This window comes from Cetorhinus maximus, chromosome 15 (assembly GCF_964194155.1).
Source record: "Cetorhinus maximus chromosome 15, sCetMax3.hap1.1, whole genome shotgun sequence".
Lineage (NCBI taxonomy): Eukaryota > Metazoa > Chordata > Chondrichthyes > Lamniformes > Cetorhinidae > Cetorhinus > Cetorhinus maximus.
This window is the reverse complement of record NC_135893.1, coordinates 61322423-61347363: the sequence shown is the minus strand read 5'-3', so window position 1 is coordinate 61347363 and position 24941 is coordinate 61322423. Positions and strand designations below refer to the sequence as shown.

The window sequence follows — 24941 nt, the reverse complement described above, 5'->3', positions numbered from 1 at the left end:
TGAACCATGGTTGACACATCTTAAGGTCTGACAATATTAAAGGGGGACAAAATTCAACCACAAACCAAAATCAGATATCCACATAGCGCTTTGAACTTTAGGTCAGTTCTTTCTCCTTAGCAGCTGATGTCACAGCACACACCAACAGCCAACTTGCCCTGCATAATTACTGCAAGATAACATCCACACTGTAGTGTTAAAAACTGTGGTGCAATTTATCGAGCAATCATACAGAAAACCAGGAAATGGCAGGATATCTTATAAGCCTTCGATTTCATACTTTCTACTTGCACATTCCATTTACTCTGCAAAAATGCTAGCCAACCTCATTAGCACAGCATTGTGTTTAAAATAACTTTTTAAACAGAGATCAGTGTGGAACTCAAAGACTTATACGCCACTCAGTTACAATCACAAAACTATGGAAAAATTTTTTGGCAGATGGTAAAGACAAAGCGAACCAAGTTTTCCCTCAAATAGAGGTTACCACAACAAACCAGATATCTAATAAAAGCAACGGACATGAAGTGAGACCGAACATACTTTGCCATGTTATTGAATTTGGGCTGAACCAAAGATTCTTCCAATGGCCTTCCCTGATCACAATGTAAAAGACAACACCCTTCAGCAGCATGACCATATTGAATTTGTTTTTCAGAACGCAGATAGGAAGAGCCCAGAGGTCAAATTCACTTTTGAGAGCCATCAAGTAAAGATTTACCAACAACAGCTCTAGCAGCTGTAGCAAGCAAATGTTCTTGCACATCCTCCAACTGCACAAGCAAATAATTCCACGGGTTCCAACATTTGCTGGTCCACTCCCACCTAATGGTTTTCATTTTAAGTTTAAAACCATTTTCGTGAATGCATCAAGTTTCCTCATCTAATTATGGTCCGCTCTTATAACTGACCACTGCAAGTTAAAAAGGAAGGTTGGTGCTACGGGATTCTTTATGCTAACCAGCCATTATTCTCTCGAGCATATTTATCCCTACTTCAAATGGAACATTTTATCTTAAGGGTTGGTTAAATTGATCTGTATTTCCTTAGGTGACCGTTTGAAAGACACATCTGGAGTGGCCTACATGCTGTGCAAGTGCATAAAATTGGCTACGCAGCAAAGATGTTTCCACGGTTACTTTGACCCCAGAATAAACTGTCCTCTGGAAAGACAAATTCCCTCAGCCTTTTTTGAAAATCAAGCAGATTCTATGTCGAGCGAAGGATGTGGAACAGTGCCATAAGCGCTCATCCTGGCCTTTGTGTCTAGAGCATCAATCACCAGTAAATGAAGCATATTTGCTGCCTGGTCAATGTTATTCAACCAATTCCTAGCCACTGCAAGAACTTGGCTCACAGCCAAATCAATTTGGCCAGCTTATTCTTGCGTAAACATCATCCAGTCTGCTTGGTGAGATGTCCTATGCATCTGGAATGCTCTCGACAAGACAAACCTCTTACCCCATGTGTCCAGCTATTTCAATTTCTCTCTCAGGGGATATTGGAACTTTTTTTAAACCTGCACTTAAAAAACCACTATTAAATCAACATTGAGCTGTGTAAACATAAACCCATACTGCTAAGCAGTCTGGACACTACAACATCTTGTTGCCTCAAATATCCTCATTATTTTTAAGCACAGTCAGTCCACGTAAGCTATTCTAAGTGGGTCTAGCATATGCGTAACTAGCAGAGCCATCAACCTAAACAACTAAGATATTCTTGTTCGCTGCAGGTTGTGCTTTAGCTGTTTCCCACAACTGACAGGCAATCCAGGATTAGTTCTTTAAAAATTAGCTGTGCGCTGAATCAGCAATCTGCTCTTCCTCCCAAATCTTTAGATTTTCTGAAATGAGGAAGCTATCCTCTTGCCCTCATACTCTTCAGACGATAATAGTGATATACCTTGGCCAACTCGATGGAAGTTATGGCCCTTCATTCTCAGGCAGGACCAAAGGCAGGAACCTGGAAAAATCGCCATGGTTCGAATGGCGCTACGACTAGCCGAGAACACGTGGCAGTCCTCTACAAATTCAAAATCATCTTCTCCACAAATGCAAAGACTACACAATTGGATTTGTGCAGTCTTCCATCAAACAGAAAACTACTTTTTGTTTTGCTTAGAACACATCAGATATTTCTATCTTTAATTAAAAGGAGACATTTTACACTGAAAAGAGGGTGAAAAATATTCTAATGAAACGTCATCGACCTGAAACATTAACTGTTTCCCTCTCTACCTATGCTGCCTGATTTGCTAAGTATTTCCAGACTTTTGTTTTTATTTTTAATTTCCAGTGCCCACAGCATTTTGCTTTTGTTGTAGGGAGTAAAACCAACCATCACAAGGCACAAATTTTTTAAAAGTACATTGTTCAATGGGATGGCACAAACAATAAAATAAATCCAAAATGTCTTCTATAGGCTTACTGACAGTAAAAGTTAGTCAGAGGAACAGCAGGGCTGGTTAGGAATGAAAATGTAAATTTATTAGTGGAGGCAGAAGGTATGGGGAAGGTACTAAATTAATTCTTTGCATCTGAGTTTACCAAGGAAAAGGACTTTGCCAAAGCTACGGTAAAGGAGGAGGATGCCGGGATTAGATAAAAATAGATAACGAGGAGGTACTAAAAATGCTAGCAGTTTTTATAGTGGGTTAGTCACCCTATCTGAATGGGATGCATTTTAGGTTGCTGATGGAACCATAGAACCATAGAAAAGTTACAGCGCAGAAAGAGGCCATTCAGCACATCAGCCAAAAAGAAAAAGAATCCAGCCATATCTGCACCAGCCAAAAAGAAAAAGAATCCAGCCATTCATTTTAATCCCACTTTCCAGCACCTGGTCTGTAGCCTTGCAGGTTACAACACTTCAGGTGCAGACCCAGGCACCTTTTAAATGAGTTGAGCGTTTCAGCCTCAACCAGTTCAGGCAGTGAATTCCAGATGTCCACCAGCCTCTGGGTGAAGAAGTTTCTCCTTATGTCCCCTCTAATCCTTCTACCAATCACCTTCAATTTATGCCCCCAGTAACTGACCCCTCAGCTAGGGGAAACAGATCTTTCCTGTCCACCCTATCTAGGCCCCTCATAATTTTGTACACCTCAATTAGATCACCCCTCAGAAGTAAAGGTAGAAACTGCAGGGGTGCTGGCACAATCATCCAATCTCCTTTGGATACAGACATGTGCCAGAAGACCGAAGGATTGCAAATGCTACAGCCTTGTTCAGAAAGGGAAGGATAGGCCTGGCAATTAAACGTTAATGGTGGGGAAGCTTTTTGAAACCAAATACCAAGAGAAATTTAACAGCCACTTGAACAAGCCTGAACAAATAAAGAACTGCCAGCACAGATTTCTGAAGAGCAAATCATATTTGACTAACCTCATTGACTTTTTTTGATGAGGTAACAGAGACAGTGAATGAGGACAGTACAGTTAATATATTTATGAACTTTTCGAAACACTTTTGATATAGTATCACGTAATAGATTTGTTGGCAAAATCCGATGTGACAAAAGGGGCAGTAGCAGCTTGGGGGCAAAGTTAGCTAAGTAATAGAAAACAGAGTTGTGGTGAATGGCTGTTTTGCAAACTGGATGGTGGTATACTGTGATGTTCCCCCGGGTTGAGTACTAGAACCACTTTTTTGATAAACATTAATGATTTAAACTTGGGGTCACAGGGCACAATTGTGAAATCTGTGGATGACACCAAAACTTAGAATTATACTCAACAGTAGGAAGATAGTAATAGACTTCAAGATGTCATAGACAGGCTGGTGGTATCGGCAGATAAATGACAAATGAAATTCAATACCGAAAAGCATGAGGTAATACATTTTTGAAAAATGAGGAGAGGCAATACAAACTAAATGGTACAATTTTAAAAGGGTTACAATGAGAAAGACCTCGGGGTTATTGTGCGCAATTCTCAGAAGGTGTCAGGTCAGGTCAGCAAAGCAGTTGTTAAAGCATATGGGACCCTGGGCTTTATAAATAGAGGCACAGATTACAAAGCTAGGAAATTATGCTAAACCTACATTAACAACCAGTTCAGCCCCAGCTAAAGTGCTTCACCTAATTCTGGTCATCGCACTTTTTAGGAAGGATGTGACGGCTTTGGAAAAGGTACTGAAGAGATTTACTAGAATGGTTCCAGGATAAGAGATTAGTTATGGGGACAGACTGGAAAGTTGTGGTTGTTCTTCTTGGAGCAGAGAATACTGAAGAGAATTGATGGAGGTGTTTAAAATCATGAAAAATTTATATTGAGTAAACAAAGAGAGTCGAAGGGTCCATTACACAGGTTTATGACAGGTAAAAAAACAAGAGGCATTATGAGGAAAAACATTTTTAAGCAGAGAGTGGTTTGGATTTGGAATGCACTGCACTGCTTGATAAGGTGATGGAAACAGATTCTATAGTCGTTTTCAAAAGGGAATTGGATATATACTAGAAGGAACAACTGCAGTGATATGAGCAAAGAGCCGGAGAGTGGGACTAACTGGATTAATCTTCAAAAGACTCGATGGAACAAATGGCCCCCTCTAGTGCTGTACTATTCTATGAACACCTATTTGAAAATAAAGTTTAACAAATCAGGAAGAAAATTGTTTTGCTAATTTTACTATAGTACTCCGAAAAGGTTTTTTTTATTTTAACCTGCTGAATCCAATGGATGTAGATCACGAGCCATAATTTTGATCTTTCAATCTTTGGCCACTTGACACGGTTTCAACCAAGCTGAAACATGAACTTTAGGGAAAGTATTTCATCTTTCCCTGGGGCATTCTGCAGCTCACCAGTCCCAACAATAATTTTCACAACTTTAGATCCTGGCCACCTCTCCTGATTCTCAAGCTAGTTTCTCCCACTCATTTCATTCCCATTCATTTGAGGAGTATTTTGTGTATCCAATGGTCCCATGCTTTTTTCAACACGAGCTGTTTTCATGCACTTTTTTTATTCTAATGTTTATTTGTATATCATCCAAGTTCGTAATTCTCTTCAGCCATTAACTGTCTATCTCACAAGTCATTATTCTTGAATCCTAACCTTGTTCTCCTCACTTGCAACTGCACCATCCCCCGCAACCACTCGCACCTCCTTTGTTTTGTTCAGTCCTATAAAAGAGTTGCTGATCTTCAAGCTTTCACTTCCAATGAAGCATCTGTTCTCTGATGCTGATGGACTTCCCGTGTACATCCAACATTTTTCATTTTTATTTCTTGCCACACTTAGTTACGTCCCCACAAGTGACCAAAATTCTTCTTGATCAATTATAAATCAGCAGCCAAGGAGACAAATTGTATCTAACTGTTCATGGAGTTTATACTGTCTCAAATATTCAAAAACATTAGGTGCAAATTTTGAATGGGCATTATATAGGTGCACAGGTTGCATGCTAGTGCTGATGGCATAACCAAACAATTGCTTTCTCCTTCTCTTCCTCCTATAAATCCCTCCTACACCCCAGCCCACACTTTATTCTCACCTTCTCATCTGCGGTGGCACTATATTTGACCCCCATAAAATGGAATTTACATCATCACATATGTAGAATAAATACATGGCAAATCAGATAGTATTTCTTACACAAACCAAGTTGAAGGTTAAAATTGTTCTAAATCCTATAAAAATAAGTTATAGAAACAAAAATATCAATTCAAAATGTCACATATTGCAATACTAGTTCTTTAAGGAGCAATTTTTATTTCTGATGGCTTAAACACAACTTAACTCAATCTTCCTGAAATGCCATAAGCAGCTTGCTGACATTTTGAGCACAATAAATAAAGAAAAATCACTCAGCTAACGACGCCATTTTAAACACTATTTTTCTTGGCCATAAAAAAATTGCCCAATCTCAATACATTTTAAATTCTCATTACAAACACAAGGAACTGCGCAACAAGGATAACTAATGTTACTGAACATGTAATAGCTTTTATTTTTAATATAGTTGCTGAACCAATTTATCCCTGGGACAGAAACTAGAAAACAACTATTTGCAATTTCAATTGCAATAATACACTTGTACATACACACAGTATAACAGGAAAAAAAAATATATCTACAGATATACTTTCCATCAACCGTTTACATGACACAGTAGCACTTTTGCATCACAATGAATAAAAATACAAAAATTCCCAACATCTTGTCCTGCAGGTTCAATATTTGCAAACATTGACTGGTTGAGTGATGTCATTTTGGAATAGCATTCCTAATGATATTTCAACCTTTTCACTCATATTTGGTTCTAATCAACTGAAATATTTAAGTAATTGCTCCTCCAAAGTATACACTACAGGAGTAATAATGGTATAGCTTGACCCTATTCTCACAATTGATCCATTAAGAGCTTTTCTTATAATTATCCCCCCTTCCTACTTCATTACCTCCATCTCTCTAATCTTGGTTCTTTCCACCACACGTTTCACTTATTGTGATCCCAGGACATTTTCACATTAAAGGGCCGTAGCAGCATAAACACTAATCTTCTTAAAATGGAAAAATTATAGCAAGATAGGTTGAAGGAGAAAACTAGCCATGTTAGAGAACTAAATCTGTTGATGATATGTAGACTGAACAGCAACTATTCTATCTACCTGACATGAGAGGCTAAGAAAACAAAGACACACAAGGGGACAAACAAGATCAAGGAGCCATAGGCAAGTACAAGGAAAAACTTATACAGTATTTGAGACTAAAGGGAGATAATGAAAGTCAATCTGCCTTTGCTAACATCTGTCTGTAAACAGTTAAATGTAGTTGGTTAGCTGGACATGTAGTAACAAATCACAAACCTGACAAGTGTGACTACCACTGAGACATGAAATGCCACTATCATTCCAAATGGTAGAACCATTAAAATTTAATCCTATATTTAAAAAGTTAGCCGGGTACACAGAGTGGTAAAATCAGCATTTTCCAGTGAAGCCGTAGGCATTATCCTATCTGAGCCACCGACTCTGATTGTCCCTTTATTCAAATCTTCATCAACAGCTCTGTAGTCAGAAGCCACCTGAATCTGGGATAAATATGGCAAGCTTTCAATAGTCTTTTGGTCGTTCACATAATCCCATTAAATGTACAAATTGCTGTGGTTAGATGAACTCCTCGAACAGAAAAGGGAGCGTTTAATTTTTAAAAAGCTTAAAAACATTATATTGGTTTTTAAAAATAATGCTTCTAAAGCAACCATGTCAATTAAGGACACAATTTTTAACCTTCTGCTTTACCTATAATTGTACATCTTCACTGACTCGGGAAAATCTGAAACACATGGGCTTGGGCTGCACTGCTTCTGGTGCATGTGATAACACTGTTTGCCCTATGCAAAATTAATCCACATATTTTAAGCATAAATTCAAATTTTGGTATCTACAAAAGTTTGACTGTGGAAGCTGATTTCTGCAGTGAGCTTAATTCTTGGGAAATAACTAATTGCAGTAATAATCTTCACAACAAAATACCTCAAATGTGCTTAACAAAGAATGATGAACATCATGAAGGGTGGGGGGGATGGAGGAGAAAGAGGTGGGAGAGAGAGAGAAAAACATTTTTGAAGGCCACGTGAAAGTAACGGTATGTTGCTGAAATATAAGAGAAAGCAATGAACAAATTAGTAAGCTGATGTCAGAAGAGCAAAAGCTGAATGTGCGATTTCCAGCAAGAGATTATTACTCAGTTAGGGTGAAAAGGGGCTGCAGAGGGAAAGGAAAACAAAATGATTAAAATAGATTCAGTAGACCTTAAAGTACCAGGGAGATTACAAAGAACAAGAGTGACTTGTGCGCACATTCAAAGTGGAAATGGACACAAGGTTGCATTTCCTGAAGTTATAAGTAGCATGGCAAGCAGCATTGAAGTCCATCCTTAAGGTGACAAAGGCATGTTTCCAAGCCATTCAGGTTTCCAAGTTCTTAATGGAGGAGAGGCAAAGATATGTGTAGGCAACATTCCACTGACAGAGGAAATCAGTCTCATCAACAGAGCAAATACAAAGAAAGAAGCTCAGCTCTGAGTCCAAGGTGGCACCAAAGTTGTACACCTCCAGATTCAACCCACACTGGCAACCTGAGGAGTCAAGTCCAGAGACACATTGGGTTTTATTGATATTAAGTTGAAAACAATATTCTTAAAATATTTAATGTCAGGTAAAATTTGAAAGTGGACGTACATACCACCAGATATCGATGCTACATGCTGGTTTGTACATTAGATGCTGACAAACAAATGCACATTTACACTAGTCGGTGGTCCAATATTTTATGTTAGGCACTTAATTATCAACAATGCAGCATTTATGCATATTTTAAATCAGTCTCTAATTTCTTTTACACTGATATTTACATTCATAATCTACTGCTGTACACCTCAAAACAACAGCTGAGGTGCCCTGATATTTGCTTGAATTGGAGCTGTGCACTGGTTTTAATAACATGCCTTGAAGACAGTGTTGACCTATATTAAGATTTGCAGTGTTATTTTCCTTTCTTTGCAATCAGCCAAAATCCTCACAGCTGTGCAGTGAAGAACATATTTAACAGATGCTGTTCAATAACATTTTAAAAATTACTCTTTTGCTAAAAGTGCTCAAGTGTTTCATAATCTTTTACAGTAGAAAAGGAAGAAATCAGAAAACTATCAGGGGTGATACCCAGCAAAACTACACAGAGGATACACAAACAGTATTTTTCTTGAAATCCGAGGTTAAAAAAAGTTATGTGAAGTGTAAAGGAAGTACAAGGAAGTGTGGTGTTGAATGTCGTCTTTGTTATTTTTGAAGTTACTTTTTTCCCCTTTCATTCCTAATTAACTTAAAATGCTTTCGATAGAAAGTAAGTCTTGGGCAGACCCAATGAGTTCCTTATCCATAGTCATTGTCTATTTTCAAAGTTGGATGAGAAAGGTACGTAGATACAGGGATGAGAGTGACCAAAGGCAAAAATGTCTGAAATTTTTGTGAGACAAGGAATTATGCATACATTATAGCGCAAAGCAGCTGCAGTGCAAGGATCCAGAAAATTATAATAATTATGATCTGCAGTGAAATGCAAATACACAAAATTATTAGACTTTAAGTGGATACAAACATATGTTTTGCCTTTGTTTACCTTCTATTGCCGTCAAGACTGTACATCAATGCATTTGGATAAATTTACCAAAGCGATCTCCGCATTTCAGCTTTCCATGCAGTTGGTATATGTAATAAAGGATGAAGTCCATTCTAACGACAGAACATGACCTTGCTGGATTATGTACATCATAAGGCAAGGAAGCTTCAGCTAAGGGGGCAAAGTTACACCTTGCCACCTGCAAAGTCTCTGTTCATCACCATGATGACAAGGTGATTCAGTCCCAGTCAATCAAAGCAATTAACATGATAAGTTCAGGACACCATCCTTCCTTAGTTCCTTGGTTGCTTCTCTCAATTTTGGATTCTAAAGACAATTCCCAATTTACAATAAGAAACTAAGATCAGATTCATCTCAAATTCCAACAATTTGATGCAATGAAACAGAAATCAGTCAGGCATAAGAAGCAGTTTATGTAAGCTGGTTACAGGCCAAATAAACTTCTGAATGGTTGATCATTTCAATTCTCATTTATCATTGCCTACCCACCCACCACCACCATAGGTTTATTTACTTAAAAGGTAGCAGTCAAGATCCTGAAGACTTAACAATCTATCCACTAGTCTCACAAGTCAGGAACTTCCTAGGTTCAATTGCTCATCTCTGCCGAACTGATGGATCTTGACTGATTCACTGGAACATTGCTGCAGCCAAAAATCAACTCATTCAAGGGACAGTTTGATACAACACTGTGGGAATGAAGGTAGCCATATTCCGCAACAGTACATCGTCTCTGCCTTACAATTTTAAATATCACAATGCCAATCATAGTCCCATGTTCAAAAGATGGGGCAGGGGTTCCCCTTAAACCAAGAGAAGGTTCCCCAGGTGTTGCGATGATAATCTCAAACTGAGCTCCCACTCTCAAACACAGAAAGCCTTGCATATCCAGAGCAACGGCTATCCAGTACTGACGCCTACCTCAACCCAGTACAGGCCCACAACCCCAACTCTGGGTTTCGAGCCACATCTTGCTTTCCTTTCTTTTCTTATTCGGCTTCTCGTCTTCAGCATTACAGAGGATGTCGGACTGGTCATCGAACATCTGGCTGAAGTGATTGGTGACGGTGCAGCCAAAGGTCTCCTGCATGGCAGCAGCAGGACCAGCCAGAATAACTGCTCCTCAACCTCCAAACACAGGTCCCCTCCCACCCTTACTGCTCTTCTGAATCATAGATTCTATCTCTGGAGGAGCAGCAAGAGCAGTAGAGAGGGAATCTGTCATTGGAGTAGCTGGAGCAGCGAGAGTGGCAGAGACAGAAGATGTGATTGGAGAAGCAGCTCCTCACAGATTCTGTCTCTCCCACACTCACTGTTCCTCAATCACAACTCTGCATTAATTTCACTTCTCACTGATACTTGCACTTTCAATTGTTCAGCCTCTTTTAAACTACAGAGGAGGCAAAGATTGGAGGCATATTTAGAATGGCGGAATTCCAAAGTCCAACTATCAGAAATCTGTCAAACAGCAGAAATTTCTCATCTCTGTTAGATATTTAAGGTGTATTAAAAATCCTTAGTCACAAATCCACAACAAAAAGGGGAAATTATCAAACAAATAAAATAAAGCCTAAAGTAATACCTAATGGCCACAGTTACCTCTCCGGCAGCAACTGGATTCAATGATAAACATACAGCTGATGTGCAGCAATATGAGGCAATGGTTTTATTAAACTAAATGTATTTTTCCTATAGTTATAATCAACCTCACCCAGCTTGAAGGAAATTCAAAGCACCCAAGGATCAGTCAGAAGTGACAGAGAATTTGATGCTGGAACAAAGGTCATTAGGTTTTACTAGTCCCTGCAGCATTCCCTAATGATAAGTATTCCCGTTTTCTGCTTCATATCTTTGTTTTTGAAGCAACTCACGTGGGGAACTATTGAAGATACAGGACTCAGTAAAATAGCACGAAAGTATCGCAAAACTACACCTGAAGGCGGAAAATACACTGGTGAATCATTGCAATTGAGTAAAAATTAGACATCCACCTCAAAGCCAAAACACAAAGATTTATGCTTTGCTTGAATGTCTGAGCACACTTTAGCAATGACAACTATAAGCAGAAGAGTTTATTCTGTTTTATAAAAGCCTGTCCTTTGGTAGCCTCACTGATACAAGGGAAGTGTTGAAAAATCCGAACATTTGGACCTGAATTATCTACTCTTGCTTAATTTCTCAAGGCATTCACTCCTATTAAGGTCAATTCAGATTGAAAAGGTTGAGTCAGCACCAATGTTAATTCAAAGCCCAATACCAAGAAGCTGATGGCCAGCTGATATTCCAAACACCACAAAACAGGATCAAAGGTGTCCAAATAAGTCATGTTTTTGAAAGTAAATAAAAATTGGTGCACATTGATGTTACTAAATGCTAAGATTTTTTGCAAGTGCTATATCATACACTTACAAAGCACAATTAAGACACTAAAAGATAATAACTGCTTCAACTTTACTTTTAAAAGGCAATATAGGAAGATCACTAGAATCCCAATTTCAGAACTTTAAATCTGCCTCATACAATGATTTGTAGTATCTTTCCAGAATTTTACAAGCTTCAGAAAAATGTTCCTACCAATAGCCAAATCAATTTTTCTGAAGTTCATTAAAAGCTTCTCTCGTGCCATCAAAATTCAAAAGAACTCAACCCAAGGCATCCTGATGGTTTCACCCAGCCAATCCTATCCAACCTTGCTCATGAATTGTTACTCCTTGCACATAGATAGTGATTTTGGCAATGAGCTTTTAGGAGGTGCGTTTATTTTAAGTTTATAATGTGTCATAAAAGTTATTTTTGTGCATTGGGTGTGCAGCACCACTGACCCTCCATGCTGTTTTGATAACTCATAGTACAACTAACAATGGCTGACAATACGGCTGATCGCACTACGTTCTGATTTAAACTAATTTAAAATGAAAAGGAATTGGTTCAGCCATTCTCAGACGCACATCAAATTCTGCATCCCATGTAACTAAGCAACAGAAACACAAAGCACATGCAACACAGAGCCTCATAAGTTGTACAAAAATATTTATCTTGCTTATTAATCATACTTCAGAAGGTAAACAACACTGCAAATCATTTCACTTCAGTAAAATTTGGTTATCTAGAACTCAAGAATGAATGTTCACTGCTTGTCCCAGAACTCTGCTCACCTCATAGTGACAGAAGAGTTCTGCTGCTTGAGGGCAAGTTCACGTTGTTGTAACAGAACAATCTCTCGTGAAAGATCTTCAGGGCTCCTGAAAAATAAAAGCCAAAAAAGGTTGAAGCAAATCATGTTTAAAAATTTTGTATATTTTCATACATTATTCTTTTAAACACTAGTAAGTTTTTATATTTTTACATGACTAGCTCCTTCCACTCTCAACTAGAAATAACAAACATTAAGATTTACTCATCATTGTATTTTTTTTATTCATTCATGGGTGTGGGCATTACTGAATAGGCCAACATTATTTGCCCATCCCCAATTGCCCTTGAGAAGGGGTGATGAGCTGCTTTATTGAACCGCTGCAGTCCATGTGGTGTAGGTACACCCACAGTGCTGTTAGGGAGGGAGTTCTAGGATTCTGACCCAGCGACAGAGAAGGAACAGTGATATAGTTCCAAGTCAGGATGGTTAGGAAGGTAGCCAGTGACTTCCAGGTGGTGATTTTCCCATGTGTCTGCTGCCCTTGTCCTTCTAGATGGTAGCACTCATGGATTTGGAAGGTGCTGTCTAAGGAGCCTCGAGTTCCTGCAGTGCATCTCGGTGCACACTGCTGCCACTGTGCATCAGTGATGGAGGGAATGAATGTTTGTGGATGGGGTGCCAATCAAGTGGGCTGCTTTATCCTGGATGGTGTCAAGCTTCTTGAGTGTTGTTGGAGCTGCACTCATCCAGACATGTGAGGAGTATTCCATCACACTCCTGACTTGTGCCTTGTAGATGGTTTTGGGGAGTCAGGAGGTGAGTTACTCGCTGCAGATTCTTAGCCTCTGACCTGCTCTTGCAGCCACAGTATTTATATGCTAGCCCAGTTCAGTTTTGGTCAATGGTAACCCCAGGATGTTAATAGTGGGAGATTTAGCGATTGTAATGCCATTGAGATGTTTAGATTCCCTCTTGTTCGAGATGGTCATTGCCTGGCACTTGTGTGGCAAGAATGTTACCTGACACTTGTCAGCCCAAGCCTTGATATTGTTCAGGTCTTGCTACATTTGGACATGGACTGCTTCAGTATTTGAGGAGTCGCGAATGGTGCTGAACATTGTGCAATCATCAGCAAACATCCCCACCTCTGACCTTATAATGGAAGGAAGGTCATTGATGAAACAGCTGAAGATGGTTGGACCTCAGAGGAACTCCTGCAGTGATGTGCTAGAACTGAGATGATTGACCTCCAACAACCACAACCATCTTACTTTGTGCTAGCTATAACTCCAACCAGTGGGCAGTTTTCCCCTTCATTCCCATTGACTCGTTTTGCTAGGGCTCCTTGATGCCACACTTGGTCAAATGCTGCCTTGATGTCAAGGGCAGTCACTCTCACCTCACCTCTGGAGTTCAGCTCTTTTGCCCATGTTTGAACCAAGGCTGCAATGAGATCAGGAGCTGAGCACCCCTGGAGAAACACAAACTGAGCGTCAGTGAGCAGGTTATTGCTATGCAAGTGCCACTTGATAGCACTGTTGACGACCCCTTCCATCACTTTACTGATGATCGGCAGTAGACTGATGGGGCGGTTACTAGCCAGGTTCAATTTATCCTGTTTTTTGTGTACAAGACATACCCGGGCAATTTTTTACATTGCCAGGTATGTGCCAATGTTGTCGCTGTACTGGAACAGCCTGGCTAGAGGCACAGCAAGTTCTGGAGTTTTGGTTCTTCAGTACTATTGCCAGAATGTTGTCAGGGCCTATAGTTTTTGCAGTATCCAGGGCCTTCATCTGTTTCTTGATACAACATGGAATGAATCAAATTGGCTCAAGACTGGCTTCTGTGATGATGGGGACCTCCAGAAGAGGCAAAGGTGGATCATCCACTTGGCAATTCTGGCTGAAAATTGGTATAAATGCTTCACCCTTATCCTTTGCACTGATGTGCAGGGCTCCCCCATGGGGATCTCCTCCTTTAGTGAGTTATTTAATTGTCCACCACCATTCACAACTGGATATGGTAGGACGGCAGAGCTTAGATCTAATCCAATGGTTGTGCCTTGTAGATGGTTTTGGGGAGTTAGGAGGTGAGTTACTCGCTGCAGATTCTTAGCCTCTGACCTGCTCTTGTAGCCAAAGTATTTATATGCTAGCCCAGTTCAGTTTTGGTTAATGGTAACCCCAGGATGTTAATAGTGGGTCAACTGCTTGCTGCTTATGCTGTTTGCCATGCAAGCAGTCCTGTGTTGAAGCTTCACCAGGTTGACACCTCATTTTTAGGTATGCCTGATGCTGCACCTGGCATGCCATCTTGCACTCTTCATTGAACTAGGGTTGATCCCAAGGCTTGGTGGTAATGGTAGAATGGAGGATATGCCAGGCCATGAGATTACAGATTGTGGCTAAGTACAATTCTGCTGCTGCTGATGTCTCAGAGCGCCTCATGGCTGCCCAGTCTTGAGTTGCTAGATCTATTCGAAATCTACCCCATTTAACATGATGGCCGTGCCAGACAACTCGATGTGAAGGCGGGACTTTGTCTCCATAAGGTCACTCCTGCCAATACTGTCATGGACAGATGCATCTACGGCAGACAGGTTGGTGAGGATGAGGTCAAGTAAGTTTTTCCCTCTTGTTGCTTCCCTCAGAGGAGTGCGCGAGATGGGGACCCTGGGACAAGCAGTAAGCAGCACATGCGAGAGGAGGACCTGTTTATACCTGTCAGAGCCGAAGTGTGCCGTCAAAGGAAAACAGGTAGGTGACTGGTGAGTATCTCTTCCATGTCTCTTTTGATTGGCCAAGTGGTTTTAATCAGGAGACGTTATTACAGCTGAAGAGTACAGTTAAGAAATTCACTTAAAATATTTAACATCCAAATTAATAAATTAAATAGAATAGGGATGGCTGGGAATGCGATGTGTTGCAGCTGTAGTATGTGGGAACTGGTGGACACCGGTGTGATCTACAGTGACCACATCTAGCAAGTATTGGCTGCTCGAGGAACTTCAGCTCAGAGTTGATGAGCTAAGTCCGAGCTGCAGACTCTGCAACACATCAGGGAGGGGGAGTTACCTGGACACTGTTTCAGGAGACAGTCACGCCCATTAGTTTAATTACATCAAATCTGGACCGTGGTCAGGGACAGGAGGGTGTGACTGTGAGTGAGGCAGGTATGGGAATCCAGAATTTAGTTTTGGAGGAGCCTCAGCCAGTGCTTTTGTCCAACAGGTACAAGGTTCTTGCTTCCATTGTGGACGAGGGCACAGACTGCAGGGAGGATGAGCAAACTGACCACAGCACCATGGTACACAGCGCCATTCAAGTGGGGAGAGAAAAGAGAAATGTAGTACTAATAGGGAATAGCATAGTTAGAGGAATAAATACTGTTCTTCGCAGCAAAGACAGAGTCCTGAAGGCTGTGTTGCCTACCTGGTGCCAAGGTTAAGGCCATCTCTTCTGGGCTGGAGAGAAACTTGGAATGGGAGGGGAAGGGTCCACGTAGGCACCAATAATATGGGTAGGACTAGGAAAGAGGTTCTGCTGAGGGATTATGAGCAGCTTGGGGCTAAATTAAAAAGCAGAACCACAAAGGTAATAATCTCCGGATTACTACCTGCGCCACGTGCCAATTGGCATAGGGTAAATAAGATTAGAGAGGTAAATGCGTGGCTCAAAGATTGGTGTGGGATAAATGGATTCCAATTCATGGGGCACTGGCACTAGTTCTGGGGAAGGAGAGAGCGGTCAAGTTGGGAGGGGCTTCATTTGAACCATGCTTGGACCAGTGTCCTGATGAATCGTATAAATAGGGTTGTAGATAGGACTTTAAACTAATTAGTTGGGCGGAGGGTTCAATTGAAGGGAAGTTTAAAAAATCAAAAAGAAACAAGACAACACAGGTACAGGGTAGTAAAGAAGTGAACGATACTCAAAGTGTGACAGGAAGGGGCAGAAAATATATAAGCAGAAGAGTGCAACAGAAATCAGAACCAGAATGAGCAACAATGGTAAAAAGTCAAAGCTTAAGGCTCTATTCTGAATGCATGCAGCATTTGTAACAAGATAGGGAAGCTGACGGCACAAACAGAAATAAATGAATATGACTCAATAGCTATTACAGAGACATAGTTGCAGGGTGACCAAGGCTGGGAACTCAATATTCAAGAATATTCAACGTTCTGGAATAATATGCAAAAAGGAAAAGGTGGAGTTGCTTTGTTAATAAAGGAAGGTTTCAGTGCGGTGGTGAGTCGTGATATAGGTGCAATAGATCGTGGTGTGGAATCAGTTTGGGTGGAAATAAGGAATAGCAAGGGGAAGAAATCACGGGTGCAAGTCGTCTATAGGCCCCCGAAGTGTTACCTCACTGTAGGGAAAAGCATAAATCGGGAAATAATGGAGGCATGTAAGAAGGGCGCTACTATTGTCATGGGTGATTTTAATCTGCATATTGATTGGACAAATCAAATTGGCAGGGGTAACATGGAAGGCGAATTTGTAGAGTGCATCCAGGATTGCATATTAAAGCAATACATTGCAGAACCTACCCGGAAACAGACTATTTTAGATCTAGCAATATGTAATGAGGTGGGATTAATAAGAGATATCGTAGTTAAGGATCCTCTAAGGGGTAGCAATCATGACATGGTAGAATATCAAATTCAGTTTGAGGGCGAGCAACTCTCAAATCAGCTTCCTCAACTTAAATAGGGCAATTTCAGAAGCATGAAGAGTTGTCTAAAACAGGCTGGGAAAATAGACTAAGGGGAAGGTCAGTGGATAAGGAATGACAGACACCTAAGCAGATATTGCATAACGCTCAGCAAAACCAACAGCGGATGGCTAAAAAGCTAATAGAGAGGGAGAAAATTGATTATGAAGGTAAATTGGCAAGAAATATAAAAACAAACAGCAAGAGCTTCTATGGATAATTAAAAAGAGAGTGGCTAAAGTGAGCATGGGACCCTTGGAGGGTGCGACTGGGGAATTGATAAAGGGGAACAGGGAAATGGCAGATAATTTAAACCAATATTTTGCATCCATCTTCACAGTGGAGGACACTATAAACATCCCAAAGATATCAGAGAAGCAAGGAGCTAATGGGAGGAAAGATCTTGTAACAGTCTTTATCATAAGGGACAAAGTATTTGACAAGCTAATGGCAGACAAGCCGCCAGGACCTGATGGCCTGCATCCAAGCGTTTTAAAGGAAGTGGCTGCAGAGATAGTGGAGGCATTAGTCGAAATATTCCAGAACTCACTGGATTCCAGGAGGGTCCCAGCGGATTAGAAAACTGCTAATGTGATGCCCCTGTTCAAGAAGGGAGGGAGACCAAAAAAAACAGGAAACTATTGACCAGACAGCCTAACATCTGTCGTTGGGAAAATACTAGAGTCCATTATTAAGGAAGAAATAGCAAGACATTTAGAAAAGCTTAACACAATCAAACAGAGTCAACATGGTTTTGTGAAAGGGAAATATGTTTGACAAATTTGCTAGAGTTCTTTGAGGGTATAACAAGCAGAGTTGATAAAGGGGAACCGGTAGATTTGGATTTCCAGAAGGCATTCGATAAGGTGCCACATAAAAAGGTTATTGCACAAGACAGGAACTCACGTTATTGGGGGTAATGTATTAGCATGGATTGAGGATTTGTTAACACACAGAAGACAGAGAGTTGGGATTAATGGGTCTTTTTCAGGTTGGAAAGTCATAACTAGTGGAGTGCCACAAGGTTCAGTCCTAGGTACTCAATTATTTACTATCTATATTAATGACTTGGAGGAGGGGCAGAGTGTAACATATCCAAATTTGCTGATGATACACAAATAGGTGGGAGAGCATGTTGTGATGAGGACATAAGGAATCTGCAAGGGGATATAGATAGGTTGAGTGAGTGGGCAAAAACATGGCAGATGGAGTATAATGTAGGAAAGTGTGAGGTGATACACTTTCATAGGAAGAATCAAAAGGGAGACTATTATTTAAATAGAGAGAGACTCCAAAACAGTGCACCACAGAGGGATCTGGGTGTTCTTGTGCATGAAACACAAAAAGTTAGCAGGCAGGTGCTGCAAGTAATTAAGGCAGCAAATGGAATTTTGGCCTCTATTGCTAAAGAGTTGGAGTTTAAAAATAGAAAAGTCTTGTTACAACTGTACAGGGTGTTGGTAAGGCCGAACCTGGAGTACTGTGTACAGTTTTGGTCCCCATATTTAACAAGTGATATACTGGCATTGGAGGCAATTCAAAAGAGATTCACGAGGGTGATTCCTGGGGTGAAGGAGCTGACTTATCAAGAACGGCTAAACAGGTTAGGCCTTTATTCATTAGAGTTTAGAAGAATGAGGGATGATCTTATTGAAACGTACAAGATTCTGAGGGGGCTTGACAGGGTAGATGTTGAGTAGATGTTTCCACTAGTGGGGGAATCTCGAACTAGGGTACATAGTTACAGAATAAGGGGACACTCATTTAAAACTGAGATGTGAAGGAATTTCTTCTCTGAGAGTAGTGAATGTCTGGAATTCTCTTCCCCAGAGAGTTGTGGAGGCTGGATCACTGAAAGTATTTAAAGAGGAGGTAGATAGATTTTTGAAATATCAGGGAGTTGAGGGCTATGAGGAGCTGGCACGAAAGAGGAGTTGAGACCTGAGTCAGATCAGCCATGATCTTACTGAATGGTGAGGCAGGCTTGAGGGGCCAAATGGCCTACTCTTGCTGTTATTTATGTTCTCACCACCTGCTGCAGACCCAGTCTAGCAGCTATATCCTTTAGGGCTCAGCCAGCTCGGTCTGTGGTGCTACTGAGCCACTCTTCATGATGGACATTGAAGTCCCCACCCAGAGTACATTCTGTGCCTTTGCCACCCTCAGTGTTTCCTACAAGTGGTGTTCAACATGGAGGAGTACTGATTCATCAGCTGACGAAGTATGATATGTGTTAATCAGCAGGAGGTTTCTTTGCCCATTTTGGGCCTGACACCATGAGAACTCATGGGGTCTGGAGGTGATGTTGAGGACTCCCAGGGAAACTTCCTCCCAATTGTATACCACTGTGCTTTCACCTCTGCTGGATCTGTCCTGTGGTGGAGCAGGACATACCCAGAGACAGTGATGCTGTTGTTTGGGACATTATCTGTAAGGTATGACTCTGCGAATATGACTATTGCTTGACTAGTCTCTGAACAACTCTGCCAATTTTGGCACAAGCCCCCAGATGTTACTTTGCAGGGTCAACAGAGCTGAACTTGTCACTGTCGTTTCTGGTACCTAGGTCGATGCCAGGTGGTCTGTCCAGTTCATTCCTTATTGTCTTTCTAGCGGTCTTGATACAACTGAGTGGCTTGCTAGATCATTTCAGGGGACATTTAAGAGTCACATAAAAGTCACAGGTAAGGACAGCAGATTTCCTTCAAAGAAGGACGGCAAATTTCCTTCCCCAAAGGTCATTAATGAACCCAATGAGTTTTTACGACAATCGACAATGGTTTCATGGTCATCACGAGACTTTTAATTCTAGATTTTTATTGAATGAATTTCAAATTCCACCATCTGACATGGTGGGATTCGAATCCAGTTTCCCAGGGCATTACCCTGGGTTTCTGGATTACTAGTCCAGTGACAATACCACTATTGCACCGCCGCCTCCCCCCCACCCGTTAACAGGTTTAAAAACGTTTTTAAAATTAAATTACTTCATTACAAGTATAAATGGCTGTGATACAGCAGCATTTATGTGCTACAACCTTAAAGAAACAATTATGTGGGAAAATCAGTCACCAGTTCTGGAGGAAATGTTATATCACCATCATGACCAGTGCATCGCAAGCCAAAAAGTACAACATAGCAAGATTATCCTCTTTTTGGATAAAGCATTTTAATTTGGCACCAAAACAAAAAACCTGCTAAAATACTTCTGCCTCGAAAATCCAGTGTGCTATTTCAATATAGCAGATCACAAGTTCAAGGAAACAATTACCAGCAGGTGGCTTCACACTGAAGAACATACAAAGTGATCCATTTTAAAATTACGGTTTCCCTCAAGAAATCCTGGGGCATTATAGCTCTTGCTGAGAATTTCAAGTATTAGTTCAATATTCTTTCCACTCTCACTAATGCTACATGCTTGAATCCTTTCACACAAATAATAAACAGATAGTGGAAAAGTCAAGCACTTCAGAGGTAACAAGCACATTAACTCCTTTCGTAGCACCCTAATTTCAGTAAGCCTGAAATTTTGTCGATTACAGCAGAAACAATATACATGCGATTGGGAGGAAATGGCCTTTCTAGTGTTTGTAGGGAAGCCCTCAGCACAGAGAAAACATTTATAACCAAAATATTTCAAGGAGATTGCCCAAATAAAATATTTACAACATTTTTCAGTTCAATGAACAATCACTGGCCTGATCTATCAACTTTTCAATTTATTCAGAAAATCGGAACAATTCATATTATTAACATTAATTTAGTTGAGTTCCTTCTCTGTGATACTGAGAAAGAAATTACTAAGTATGCAGTTTTACACTCATTAATAAAGCTCCCTAACCTTGATGATTAAATGAGTACTCCAAAAAGAAAACTGTACAGCTGAATTTAACCAATAGATCAGAGTATTTTCCCTAAATTCCTTGGTTTTAATAAATAGCCAATTAGTTGGCAATTTTTTTTGAAACATATATACTGTAGATTGAAAGATTTATAATTGAGCAAATTCCCAATGTATCAGAGCAGACATGCTTAGGTTTTAAGGCTTTGTTATTCAACAGTCTTCACTAAACTGTCTTCTATTTTGCACATTAAAACTAAATTTGAGCTAGGTAGCAGAATTCCTTCCTGACTGCCAAATTTTATTGAAAAATTAAATGTAGCTTTTATCTACACCTACCAGCTTCCCTGAAGGTACAAGCTTAGAATTGGCAGCAATTAGCTTGCAATTCAAAGTAATACTGCAATGCAATACTAAAAGAAAAACAACTTTAGTTGGGTTCCTGTCCTAACATATATCTATGGGTTGGCATTTAACATTCACAAATAAGGGTGGACAAGCATGATACTTCACCTATTCTGGCACATTTGCACTTAGTCCCTGACAAGGGAGTTTAACTGGATTTGAGTATTCTCAATTTCTATTCTTGCTTGTTTCAAATTTGTCTCAGATTTTTTTTTAAATATAAAGGAACTGCATTTCTCCCACAATGAAATTTCACAATTTTTCTTTAAATGTTGCAATTATAAAGCATTTTATCACATCAAAATTTCTCAGAATACATTTCAGTGCTTTTCGAATGCAGTAGCTTCAGCAAATGATTCTACTCAGCACATGCAATTTGTAACAGCTGAACACAATTGGTATGAAAGCTATGCCTTCTTCACATAAACTAAATTAAAGCCACAAATTACTTCATATATCAGATACACTTGGGCATGATTGTCGAGAATGTGATACTTAATAATGTAAATACAGGTGAATATAACATTCTGGAAACTGAGAGGTTTGGCATCTTCAAAATGATAAATTTCTCCATTAGCATGACATCAATGTCACACATTTGTACTTTCATATCTTAAATAACCACGAGAGTTGATCAAATAGTTATTAAATTGAATTTTCGAACACCTCAGAGTCCAATATTCATTTATACCTTTAAGCTGATCCCCGGAAGAATGATACAGACTGTGATTAAAATAGAATTCTCCTCCAAGTTGCAGAAATGCTGGAAAATGACTTCTGTGCTTCCTCTTTCTAAACCAAAGCAGCATTTTGAAGCCTTTTATTGAGGTCCCAATTTCCCACCCGTCAGTCAGCAGTCAAATGATCATACACCTCTTAAAATATGCATGAGTGTTCACTCTTTAGTGCATTACTGAGGCAATGCTGTATTATCAGAGATGTCATCGTTCAGGTGAGACCTTTAGTTGAGGCCTCATCTCCCTGCTCAGCAGTTCAGACAAGATACTTTGGCACTTTTTCCAAAGAGGAGCAAGGATTTCTTCACTGGTCATTAATCTCAATGCAGTTTGTGGAACTTTAAAGGACACAAATTAGTTACTACAACTGCCTACAAAATAATAATGACCAAGTAATTCATTGATTGTGAAGTGCTTTGGGGAGGTCCTGAGGATGTGAAAGACATTATGCAAATTATTTCTTATTGTTGCATCTTGAACATGCTCAGACAGACTGCAGGAGACACTTTCAGCTGCAGATCCATAGCTTATTTTTATAATTTTAATTTCAAAGGGGAATTAGATAAATACAGGAAAAGTAAAATTTGTAGTTATAGGGAAAGAGCAGTGGAGTGGGACTAATTATATAGTTCTAAGAACACAGGCACGAAGGGCCAAATGGTCTCTTTTTATGCTATATAATTATATGAGCATGGCTAGGGCTCAGTAGCTGGGAAACAGGATCAGAAGGTGAAACAGCACCATCTTGTGACAGCAGGCATGCAGCTAAATAGTGATAGGCAGCTGTTTACATATGAAAATCCATTTATAGGCAGTATCAATTGCTAATTTTGGCATTTGAGAGCAACCAGAAACTGTAACCACAAGAAATTAGTCCAGACTTACATGCATATGAAAGCTTAACATATAAAATCTGATTATCAACACCTACAGGATTGCAAATTGTAATTTTTAATTGTCTTTGTTTTACAGGCTTTATCTCACTCACATGGATCTAAATCGGGGAAAAAAGTCTCATCAGAAAAGTTTAAAAGGATTCCAAGTAAAGATCCATTACTGCTTGCCCTGGGCATAAACACTATACATTAGATATGCATTATTCAGCTAAATAACATACCATTAAAACTGCTGCGATAAAAATGGACTTTAAATTTGACAAATTGGTCATATATCAATCTAGCTGTGTCCAGGATAAGCACAATTTCATTGGGATGCGTAATTTCAATCGTCCAGATTTCTTGAAATATTTTAAAAATAAATTTAAGCAATAAAGTAGGCAGTTATTAATGATAGAGTAGATTTAGTGTGTTGCCTTAATCATTAAATTATTTGAAATGAAAACTGATTGCAGATAGAGCACACACAAAAAACATTAAGAAATATTTATACTTTTGTCGTCCAAATAGTTGAGCAATTGTATTATCAGCCTGCTTTTGAATGCTTCAAAGGTTTAAGAGTGCACCTTCATTATGGGGAAACAGCATGGTTGGTGAAGCAATTGGTAACTCTTTCAAAGAGCTGGCCCAGGCACAGTTCCATGATAACAGCCTAAAAACGTGATTTCAGTGGTCAAAGAGCAAGTCATCAGCTGCCACTTAAAACAAGTGCAGAGAAAGAAAAAGGGGTATCTATCCCCACAAAATACAGCAACCCTGCATGAAAAAATAGGATGAAATCCCCATTGTTTACTCGTGACCTCGATATGTTAAATGATAACGCTAGACTGTAAAGCGACTTAATGTTGATGCCAAATATTCTTGATAATTTGCAGTTTGTGGGTAATGAATAGCTCAGTAAAACTAACAGTCTCACTGTAAATTTATAGCGCATAATAATCAATGCTACATAGCAATACAGTTCATCAATGCAAAGGACTGCCAATTCCAGCAATGATTTTAGGACATTTTGCTTGCCAGACTCAAGTTAGAAATTGTAACGTCCTGCAAAAATAATTCACACTAAAGTTAAATAGTGCAGCTGAAGAGTTGAAACCATTTTACAGCTGGATGAAAGGTGGGAGGAGAAGGAACAAAGGGTCTGGAGTAAGTACTCTTTACAGCAGAGGTGACACCAAGTGTATAATATCTTATTTGCTTACTGTGTCTGGATAGTTTATTGAAGAACCAAAAATATGTGCATTTTATAGATGGTTTTTAGAACACAGTTAATTTAAAGATAGTCCCTTAAATCATTCACAAGAACTGAATTTTGATGGACAAGGTTTCAGATATCTATTAAGTTTTGGATAAACAGTAGCAAATGCAGTTCATAGACAGAATAGCATTCCTGCCAGATATTCCATCAAACAGTCTTAAATTGCATCTACACACTGAAACAGGTGTTAAGTATATTAGAAGCAGATAGTTCTCCGAATTAGACCGGCCACCATCTGTCAGTAACTGGTACCAGCTGGTTTCAATCATAGCAGAGAATCTCTGTCTATTCCCCCAAATCAACATTTCAGCCGCAGGAAAATGGATTACACAATCTCCTGACAGGTGTGATTAAAATAAGGATATCTGAAATTTACAGCACGGTTTTACAATCACACAGGGGATTAAGGCAGGGCTTCAAATAGGCTATTACACCAATTAAACCTGCATGAAAACTCAAGGGACACAAAACATATTTTTAATTTGTTACCCAAACTTTACTTGCATAACACACAAGACATCTAACCAACATTTTAAGATAGAGATACAATAAATACACTATGCTCCCCTTGGTTGGAAGAAACACTTGCATTATAAGTAGTCTAATATGAACCAAAGAAGTAGGGCAAAATGCTCTGTCATTCAGTAGGCTCATGGCTGATCTTATACCTCAGCACTTGTATGGCTAAAGGAGTGGTGTGGGACATAGGCATTTCAGTTCTTGGGCCACTGGCACCAGTCTTGGGGAAAGAGGGCTGTTTCGCTGGGATGGGCTCCATTTATACTGGATTGGGACTAGTGTCCTAGTGA

At 39.8% G+C, this 24941-nt stretch overlaps 1 protein-coding gene across 3 annotated transcripts in view; it reads right to left on the bottom strand.

Moving 5' to 3' along the window:
* The window catches only part of mad1l1 (mitotic arrest deficient 1 like 1), a 1010048-nt gene that overhangs the window by 916357 nt on the left and 68750 nt on the right, over positions 1–24941 (bottom strand). For all 3 annotated transcript variants that reach the window (XM_078558544.1, XM_078558545.1, XM_078558546.1), the window contains exon 10: positions 12299–12385. In XM_078558544.1, coding sequence (XP_078414670.1) covers positions 12299–12385 — 87 coding nt within the window. The remainder of the gene's footprint in view (positions 1–12298; positions 12386–24941) is intronic.